Consider the following 11114-nt stretch of genomic DNA (forward strand, 5'->3'; position numbering starts at 1 on the left):
TTGCTATCACACCTTCTTTGGAATTTAAATTTTTTTCTTTTGTAAAATTAATTGACACTTGAAAGTATATATTGTTATCTATGATCTATGGTGTTTGATCATCTTTGCTTTTTTTAATGACATTTTTAATAAACTGGCACAACTGGTATGCTGATTAAGAGCTCTAATAATAAGGGTAGACAATACAGTTTACAGTACAACAGAATGTATTTTCATAAGATATCATGGACTATTAATACATTTGAACTAAAATACAATACTTCAAAACATTTTGAACAAAGAGCTTACAGATTACAATTGTTTAGTAACAAAATGCCTTGCTTAATGAAAGGTTTTGGAGAACTATAATTTTCAAAACTGAAGAACTAAAGTATTAAATAAATCACTTTATGGCACAGAACACAATAAACTTATCTAGGCAAACAGCAGGCAGGTTTTTGCATTAGAAGCAAAATGGAGAATTTAAACTAAGTTCCAAATTCAGGGAATAGGTTTCATAAGTTTCTGGTTAACTTAGTCTTGATTATAAGAAACAAGGGCCTTTAAGCATCAGATCATTATTGTCTTTTTTTTTTTTTTATAAAAATAAAAACATTTCAAACATCAGCAATATATGTGTGTGTGTGTGTATATATATACACACACACATTTTTTTTTAATCTCAGCCAAAGTTCTTCCTTTGATAATTCAGAATCCTGCTGTTCATCAAATCTGTGAATATTTGGTAATTTTTAAACTACTGATGTTACCCTTAAGATGATTCAGTTGCATTTTCTTTTCTTCTTTTTTTAAATTTTTTTTTTTTGTTGTTGTTGCTGAAGGACCTTTATTTTATTTATTTATGTGTGGAGCTGAGGATTGAACCCAGTGCCTCACACATGCTAGGCAAGTGCTCTACCACTAAGACACAGCCCCAGACATTCAGTTGCATTTTTCTTTTAATTCATTTCTTCCCCATCAAACCTATGAACTATACCAGGGAAGACAATGACACATGCTAAGATAAAAACTCTTAAGACTTAATTCATGAATGATTCATCAAGTATTTACTGAAAGTCTACTACACTTCCAGTTCTAGAATATGACATGACAAGTTCATCATTTAAAATACAGCAGGTGAAGAAATGATTTTGATTCATTAAAAGCCTTGATTTCATCTTTCAAGATGTACAGATACTGATATCCTCTGTAAGGTCAAGTAAAATCTTTTATTATGTTCTTTTAATTGTCATAAGGGGTACTTTGAAATCTACATGTTGACAAAGCCCCTTTCTCTAAATGCCTTCTGCTACTTAAGACTGGTCTAGTATTTTGTTTTCCCTTTATTTTCTCCAGCATACTCTCTGCAGTTCTGTCCAACCAGCTGGCTCTCTCTGTGACACTTTGTGACAGTTGTTCCTCTTCACTGTATACTTGTTGCTTTCCTCCTTGGGAAAGCCTGGTCAACCAGACTTTCTCATCTTCCCTTACTTGGTTTCTTATCCATTGGGGTGAAAAATACTGGCACTTCTTTAAGTCAGTTCTTCAGTAAGTGTAATTCATTGAAATTTTCAATTGGTATCATTAAACTTTGTTATAATCTTCATATTTTCTCTGTAACCATACTCTTTTCTTAAGTTATTCAGAAAAATTATCCTCCAAAGGACAATGGTTTCTAGAGGACTTCTCTCTCCAAAGTTGTACTACACAAGATTGATAAAGGAATGCATAACTCAGTAAAGGATGCTTGTACTGCACTGTCAATTTCCACCATTACATATACTGGATTCTGCAAGATGACTGTTAAAACTTATTTGTTGTGGGATGTGAATTTATATACATAAAGATTAGACCAAAAGTAATATTTTTTACTCTGTGGTACTCAAATTTATATGACACATGAAGTTTGAAACATACAAAACCTCAATGATAAAATCAAGATAGTTAACCATCACTGACAGGTCTATTATTGTCATCATAAACTATACACTAAGAATCAAACTATGAGTCTGTAAGTCAGATGCTATCCAGTAAACTGCCATCTATGACTCATATCCTTTTACATTTGTAACTCAAATACAAATATGTAAGGTTCAGTAACCTTCAATTTTCCAAAAGTTTTCAGAAAGAATTATCAGAATCATCCTCCAGGTAAAAAACACAGTTGGATAATCCATTTTTCACAAATGAACTCCCTACTTGTGTTGTGAGGTAGCAATCAACAACTCTACGACCGTCTGTGGTAGTGGTACCCTTTACTCACAAGCATTTCCTCTGCACATGAAGATCATGAACAAAAAAGGGACCAGAAGAGTCCACCTTTCATTGTTTCATTGACTTCTGGTGTTTTCATAGTATATTAAATGCCTGATTTCACATTTACAACAACCAAAAATACCAATATTTATTCTGAAAAGTAATTATATGTTCCAAGTAGCAGATATTAACAACTTCCAACACGATCTCTAGGAATAATTCGAAGTTCTGAACCGTGCTTTAGAAAAACATTTCCTACACAAACAAACAAAACATAAAGTTAGGTTTTTAAAAAATAACAAAATGTTATCTTAATATTCCAACCATTATTACAAACAATAAACAGTATAGTGAAAAGAAAAGTAAGTGCAAACGCTAAAGCACTATCAGAATCCAATTCCAATTTTTTGGTGTTTTTTTTTTTTTTTTGGTGGTACTGGGGAATTGAACACAGGAGCACCCTACTATGGAGCTATACCCCCAGGACTCCTCCTCTCCTTCTTGCAAATTTTGAGACAGTATTTTGCTAATTTGCTGAGGCTGGCTTTGAACTTGCCATCCTCCTGCCTCTCAGTCCTATATAGTAGCTGGGATTACAGGTGTGTACCACCACACTTGACTTAGTTCCAAGCTTTTTAATTTTTGTTCCTATTCTTTCCATATCTTTACAAACAACAAATGCTTGCTTTAAAATTTTAAATAGGAACACCAGTCATGAAAATACTAACAAATACAATCAGCAAATAACAAGAATTAATTAATTTCATCATGAACACGACTTAATACACAACCGAATACCTAAAGACAAAAAAAAAAGAAATCTAAATTATCACAAGTGACAAAACTTACACAAGTGACAAAAATCTAGATACTCTGAATCTATTCTGGGTCAACTGGTCACTGAGATTTTCTTCATGCCCAGTGATATACACAATTTAATTTTGACATGCAATCTTAACAAGCATACTGTTGAGTAAGCAGAACTCAAATTAACATACGTTACACAAAATTTCTAAAATAAGACAAAACCTTTACTTACTACGTTTAAATACATGTATACAATAAAATGCCTCACAATATTCCATAAAAGCCCTTTTAAATTAAAAAAAAACTGAATTAAAACTATTAAGTAACAAAAATTTACAATTTTAAATCATTCCTCACTTTCTATAGGCTAAATTTCACCAATAGCCTTTGAGGAAAATTTTTTTTATTATAATACAAAAGTACCTTAGAATATAATTTAAAAGTAACTACTGTTTAAGAATGAGGTTACATTATATTAAATCATATGTAATTTCAGAACATTAGAATTAGACTATTGACATACGAGAACATATTTTTAAAATATTTATTTATTTATTTAATTTATTTATTTATGGTGCTGGGGTCTGAACCCAGGGCCATGTGCATGCAAGGCAAGTATTCCACAAACTGAGCTATATCCCCAGTCCTAAAGTTATTTTTTTATAAAATTTAAGACTATTTTTAACAAAGACTTTTACCCTGCATTTTGGTTAGAACATCAATGTGTTACTCTGAATTATGTTAACAGTTTGAAGTTTGGAGTGTGGACTCAACCCTGGTACATGTAAATAACTGTGTTCTTTGAAATAATAATAGCTAGGACCTATTGAATGCTAAGGATGCATAATTCAAACTTGTGTAAGGGTTCCCTCAAAACCACCTTAAGAGGCCAAAATCATCATTTCCATGAGAACACAATTTTACCCTCAGACATTTTGTTATGTATTAATTAAAAACTTTAAAGCTTAAGCCACTACTATTCAGGTTTTCTGTTCTTATAGACAAAAACATATAACCTATATACATAATAAAACAAAATTATTACTCAGATTGCTATATAATCCCTAAACAATAGCTACATCCTGTTGAAATCTTTAATTAGAATGAATTAAACACTCAGCATCAATAGACATACAATCCCATTCACACTTCATGATTTTCAAATACATACTCACCAGCAGTCTGTGCAGGATTTATTCCTATTCCATCTAGAAAATAAGTCATAAAATCATGGAAGTTATTTCTAAAGATTAAATCGTTTAATAGGAATCAGAAGAGAGTTACCAAAATAATGTTGCTATATAACCAAGGTACAAGTCAATAATTTAAATCTCAGAACATAAGCAACAATCTTCCAGGTAAGTTACCTGTTTAAATCTACTATTATGTATTTATATACATTGCTGTATTAGACAAAAATATCTGTCAATATGATGAATCTAACAAATTCTATGGAAAACAGTTTTTAATTCTATTTTGTTTCAAAGCATAAACAATTTGTCAATTCTTCTAAAAAGCTAAAGGCATCTTAAGTATGCCATTAATCACTTCTATACTGGTTTGAGGTCTAAAAATCTCAAGGGTTCAAGGGTGGTAAAGTACACAAAGTTCAAGTTCCAATTACTGTTTGAAAGTTTCAAAATATTTTCCTGAGTTAAACATTTGTGAACCTAACACTTTACAGAAAGTAGGCAAGCTTTCTTATCAACAGAAAACACTTCAATGTAACAACACGCAGAATATTTCATAGTGAGAAATTCTGACTTACTTAAGTTACATCATGCTACCATACTTTAAACCCACCTCCTCTTAGTTAATTCTAACTGGACATAAACCACTCACTAGTACTTATTTATATTAATCTGTACACTTGAAGACAGTAAATCCTCCATGCAAGCTTTACTCCTCATTTTCTTATCTCACTAATTCTCATAAGACTAATTCCATCATGCTTAACTTTTAACAGTATTCAGAGACATTCAGATTTTCAACTGTACCCCTAACTGGATAAAGTATTTCAAGTTTGTAGGAGTTTTCTACCAGGAAAGGTAAAGCAAGGCATAGTAAAGGAACATGCTTGCTTAATTTCCTGTATTCTACAGCATTTTCCAATATGCTATTTGTGTTTTGTTAAAAACTTGCTAAATAATAAAGGTACTTTCAGTAATAATCTCACATGAAGTGAAAAGGCAACAGGTATTAAAGTTCTATTTATAGCAGAAGTGCAAAGAAACTGAACAGAGCTAATTATAAACAATACCATGACAGAGTGCTTACCATTAACTTTATCATTTATGTTAATATATATTTGAATTTAAGTTATTATTAATTGATTCATTTTAAACAATATATCTCTGAGGTAATAAACAGTTTTAAGGTGAATTCTTACCATTGGTAATAATTGCACTTGTTGCTGCAGGAACTTTAAACTAAAAGGGAGAAAAAAAAAAGAAATAAAAAAACGTGTAACAAAGATGAATAACAAGGACAGGATAATCCTACAATGTATGTGATTAATCTCTCAGAATAAGTGACATTAAAGCAAGCACAATTTGCTTTTCTTTAATGAACAGCCCTGTACTCTAAATAATGCATTTGACTGCATTTAGGATATCAATGATTGTAAAATGCCCCTTATTTTATGTATTATACAAAAGGAAAACACTGTCATTCTATGGCCCAATCAGTATCTATTCTTTTGGCTTAGACATGTTATCTTTATCATACATAATTTTCCTACATAGGCAAAAAATATAAGTACAGTGGATGAAAATACTCCTAAAATTTCTTCATAGCAACCATAGAAATGAAATGATGTACCCCATTTGTGTACAATGAATCAAAATGCAGTCTGTAAAAAATAAAAAAAAAATAATTAAAAATAAAATAAATGTTAAACCAGGAAAAAAAAAAAAAAAAAAAAAAAAAAGAAATGGCAAGTTTCAAACAGATGCTCTCTTATGTTTAATGAGAGTACCTCCAAAAGATTTCAGATAACCACCAAGGCTGGTATTCCTTCCTCAAATTCTCCTTAATAGATTTGTTGATTCATATCTCAAGGGATTATAATATTCCAATTATGTTGCTAGAAAATAACTACGAAGTTCAGTTAGGTACAGGTCACTGCCACATGGGCAACAGTGATAGGAAGACACGCTTGACCTATTTCAGAGATGTTATAAAAAGATGTACTTTCCGAATCAATGAGATGAGGCATGGAACTTATTCGTAGATAAGGCAGACACCATCTCTCAAAGCTCAACTGCTCAACCTTCAGTTGACAAAGTGTGGTCATGTCTTTATAGTTTATTCGTTTAATTCAACAAATATTTATTAAGCACATCTATATCGACTAATTTTACAAAATACTATCATCGAGTTTTGTGACCAAGTTTGAAAGAATATTTATTTATATTAAATTTGTGGTTTTCTCAAAAGTCTTTAATACAGTGCTAATATAGTTTATTCAACTTCAAGAAGTGTTTCTTACACTACTGGTTACTGATCTCGGTTTTTCAGGGCTTTGGTTTAGTTGTACTGGTACATTTTATGTTTGGTTTTGCTCTAGGCTGCACAAAGGGAAACACTGCTATGTAGAAGGATCATATATACATAACTGAGAAAAACAACTAAAGGTTTATCTTAAACTAAGAATTAAAAGAATCAGGTTTTAAAATAAGAACTATGCATAAGAACAATTACTTGACAAATTACGTAGCTAATAAAGAATTATACCCTGTGGTACATTCGTAATTGTAAATATCCTTTTAAAGATTTAAGATGTTTAAATTTTGAAATACTTAGAAAACATTTTATAGAATACTCGTAATAGAGCTTTGATGAAATACCAAATTAATCACAGACGAACTCAAACTTTTAAAACTAAGAATCCTACAAAGTTTGTAGTTCCCCTAATATCTTACTTTTAAATCATGTCCATAGAGTAATGATGTCTGTCTCGTTCCACCATTTTTCATACCCACCCCTCTCATTTCCCTCTACGTAATCTAAAATTCCTCCAGTCTTCTCTCACTCCCACTATATATAATCATCTACTTACCAGGGAAAATATTCAGCCTTTGTTTTTTTAGGATTGGCTTACTTCAAAAACTCCATCTTTTAAAGCTAGGTAATTTTTTTCAAAACAATTTTATTGACAATCCATAAGCTTTGATAAAAATGTTTTAAAAATATAATTTCAGAATCGAAACTTGTAAAAATCAGTATACGAAATTTAGGGTGATATAAGGTTGGGTTTTATAAAAAAGAATTTACACATCTTCACGCCTTCAATTTCAAGGAAAGTTCTCTTTATAATTTTAACAGATCTATGAGACTGGTAAGACAATTTGTTCAACTTTTTTTTTTTTGGTCTAAAAAGTAAACCTTAACTTTCACTGTACTTACAATACTTTTCTAGCATAAATCCTTTTCTAGCAATGAATCCACAAACTCAAAATTTTTGAAATTCACTGCAAAAGTATATTACATAAATGTTATTCCAATTTCCATACTTACTTCTTCTGCAGCAAATTTTAAGACAGCTGTAAAAGGTGTACTCTCAGGAACACTAAGTCTGGAAGAAGAATTAAAGAATGTTAAAAACTTGGATTTCTTTTTAAAGCACCTTTTTTGTTATTTCTTCCATTGTAGGTGATCTAGACAAAACTGTCTTTTCAGTTTCAAAGTTAGTTGTTTTGTTGGTAGTACTATTTTCATTAACTATAAAATTTTTAAAAGGCAGCAAATAGCCTTAGAATGAGAACCCAACTTTAAAACTTTTAAAACTTTAAATTTGAAAGCTAATGACTACAGATATAGATTTATGTATTTTTACTTTTTTGGGGGAGAGGGGGTACTAGGGATTGAACTCAGGGGCACTGGACCACTAAGCCACCTCCCCAGCCCTATTTTGTATTTTATTTAGAGACAGGGTCTCACTGAGTTGCTTACTGCCTCACTTTTGCTAAGGCTGGCTTTTAACTCATGATCCTCCTGCTTCAGCCTCCCGAGCTTCTGGGACTACAGGCATGTGCTACCTCACCCATTTATTTTTACTTTTTTGATACAACTAAGTTTAGCATATTAGCTAATTCTTTCTGGAGATGGACTTCAAAAGGTTAAATCTCTCCTTGATCCTCAGCCCACTTTTCTGACTCTCATCGAATAAACATTTTTTTTTAACCCAATGTGGCAATGTGTTATCGTTTTCATTATAAAAAGGTCACCTGGGCTATATGATTAAATCATAAAGCTTCTGCTGAACTCTCCTGTGCACTCTTAATAATCATGACTGAAATAGACCAAATCCATAAAAATGAGTCAGTTTATTATGGAAAAATGATAATAATAAAGTGATTTTTTTTCACCAGTATCTGAAAAAGGGCTTAATATAATTTAAAAGGGCTTAATATAATCTAAAATAACACTTTGGAGATGGAGGTATAATTTTGTTAATGGCAACTATATTAAAGAACACCATCAAACGGACTTTTTTATAATGACTTAGTCACAAGGTCTATCTCTGAATTTTCCAATTTAAAAATTAAAAATGAAATTGATAATATAAACGAAGAAAACACCTAATGACAAAGTTTTTAAAAGTAAATAATAATAATAATATGTTCCTAAGGTAAAATAAATTGGAATGATTAAAAATAGAAAAGGAATATCTCTGAAGTAGGGTCAAAACAGATTGGCAAGTCAATATTTCTCTTTGAAGAAATGTGCCATCACTACATAAATCTTTAATCTTAATATCAACTACCGTTATGGAACATTTTCTGTATATATCCAGGTTCCTCAGTCTACAGATCTCTGAATATAAGAATCATTGGATCAGTCATCCATTGACTTTTAGAAAAACGTGAATGGATTTCTTGGCTGTCACCACGTTGCCCCTCCAAAACACTGTTCAAATAATTAAAATGGGTATATATTTTTTTAATTCCCTTTTTTTTGTTTTGAGGGAGTGTGGCAGAGAAAAAAAAATTCTAGAGGGCAGTCATTTGTCTAAAAAATTCTCAATTGGCAATATGATATTTTACAAAGTAAGCAATAGATTTCCCCTACAGTTTAAACACACACTAAACAGTGAAGCCTACTAATTTCATTTAGTTAACTATAAATTAGTTTAACTGCTACAATGTTTCAGGCACAATTACAGCTATTGATACTGTCCTACTCTGTGCTTTCCCCTCCTCATTCTTTTATCAAGTACACCTACACATTGATGAGAATAATACAGCTGAGAGGTCCCATAACTTCATCTACTCTAATCCTGAAAAACTAAAATAAATGGGGGTCTTGAGTTTAAGTGGAACCACTAGCTTTTCATAGGGGTAGACATGTTTTCCACTGTAAATGTACAGGGGAAATTATGGTTTTATAGGTGTTGCAGTAAACTTACAAATTAGGGGATGGAAAGATGAGAGAATTCCTCTCTATTGGCTTGATAGCAAAGGGAAAAGGAGTTATGGAAAATTTGAACATTTTTATAAAATTATTTCTGGCAATAAAGAGGAAAATAATGAGCACACTCCAGGAATAGAGCACTCTTCATTAATTTTATATAAAGTCCATCAGTTTAATTATGTATTTTTTTCCAGGAATATTGTCACAAATAGAGAACGAAAATAGTTAAGGGTTGGTGTTTCATGAAGCAAAATAAGCCAGAGAAAGAGTGGGACATCAGAATTGAGGTCACTTGCAAGAGAAGGATTTAAAAATGAACCACAGACTATAAACTGGATAAGGAAGAAATGAGTGCAGTATGGCACAGGGGGAGTGGAGAGTGACAGAATAAAAAGCAACTGGGATCAATGGATTTTTAAAAAGTCTTGCAGAAGAGATATTGGAGTAAATCAGCTGAAAGGAGAGAATGAAGTTATCCCTAAGACAGTGCCGAAAATTAATCCTTTACGTTTTTTTTAAAACTCTAAGCATAGGAAGTGTGTGATTTGAGGCTCATTACTTTGTGATATCTGGTTGAGTCATACACGAAAAAAAAAAAAAAAAAAAAAAGCTGACAACAAGCAGTCAAGTAATTTCAGAGTCTGGACTGGGAAGTCTTCCCCAACTTCCTTAACAGCTGGCCAAAGTGGCGCCAGGCCTTTGTAATCACCAGGAGTGAGGGGCTGTTCAGGAGGACCAGAGCCTTATTCAAATATCCTCCGGCTCCACTCGACCACCACAAGAATCCCGAAAGAGCTCGGATAATAGTCACACTGCCCTGCCCCACCCTCGTGCGAGGATCTAGCTGTCACTCAGGGGAGCATGCCGGGGACCTCTCCTTTCGGGTTCCAGCGGGAAAGGTTCCTGGAAGGAAATGGTCAGGGCAAAGGGAGAAAAGGGAAGCAAGCTGCGTGGAGTGGGAGTTGTATGAAAGGTTCGACCACGTCCAGCCCAGCACCGGCCCGCCCAGCCCAGCGTCCCCCGCCGCGGCCCAGCGACTCACACTTTATATGGCAGCCGCGGGTCCGACGTCAGCGTGATCTTAAAGGAAACCTTCGACCTGAGGAAGAGCGAGGGAGAGAATTAGGCTCCGGCAGGGTATCAGGGACTGCGGCGGCTGGTAAGCAAGGACTTACATGGTGGAGTAGGCCTGGGCAGACAACCCTCGCCAACTTGGCGGAGTAGCTCAGCACCCTCACCAGTGAGGAAGCGTCTGGGCCCCGTCCCACTCAGCTCCACGTCTCCCTCAGCAAACTGGGGACCTCTAAAGTTGTGCTGTCTAAAGAACTGCCTGAAAACTGTTCCCCTATTCTCACGGTTGGCAAGGGTCCAAAGTCACCAATACCTCTGATTTTAGAATTCTATCTCTGAAATAAAAGTATTGGTTACATACAAATGCTGCTTTTCTAAGTTCAGTTAATTTATGTCATATTTTTAGTTAGGCAGAAATCGTATGAGCATAGGGAGTAGGACCCTAGGCCCTACTGGCTTTTGGGTCAACAGTAAGAAAATCCTGTAGGCGAAGGAGGACCTAGATGGAGTGAGGCAGAACTTGGAGCTGGACCGGGGGGGCTGGACCCGGGGTTGGTGGTTGGACCTGGATTGAGGGGTCGGTGGGG

At 33.6% G+C, this 11114-nt stretch overlaps 1 protein-coding gene across 1 annotated transcript; it reads right to left on the bottom strand.

Annotated features, from left to right (window-relative positions):
* Positions 1-519: 519 nt before the first annotated feature.
* Positions 520-10739, bottom strand: UFM1 (ubiquitin fold modifier 1). The gene is made up of 6 exons (XM_079138983.1): positions 10632-10739; positions 10499-10555; positions 7561-7618; positions 5432-5471; positions 4218-4250; positions 520-2490 (listed from the first exon to the last, which is right to left on the bottom strand). Coding segments are annotated over exons 1-6 (258 nt in total). The 5' UTR covers positions 10634-10739; the 3' UTR covers positions 520-2422.
* Positions 10740-11114: the final 375 nt, after the last annotated feature.

This window comes from Sciurus vulgaris (assembly GCF_902686455.1).
Source record: "Sciurus vulgaris genome assembly, chromosome: 4".
Classification (NCBI taxonomy): domain Eukaryota; kingdom Metazoa; phylum Chordata; class Mammalia; order Rodentia; family Sciuridae; genus Sciurus; species Sciurus vulgaris.

Coding starts and splice junctions, on each gene's coding strand:
- UFM1 (XM_079138983.1), bottom strand. Junction 4,251..5,431: donor AAGTGCAATTATTACCAATG/GTAAGAATTCAC, acceptor CTTATTTTCTAG/ATGGAATAGGAATAAATCCT. Junction 2,491..4,217: donor AAATCCTGCACAGACTGCTG/GTGAGTATGTAT, acceptor TTGTTTGTGTAG/GAAATGTTTTTCTAAAGCAC.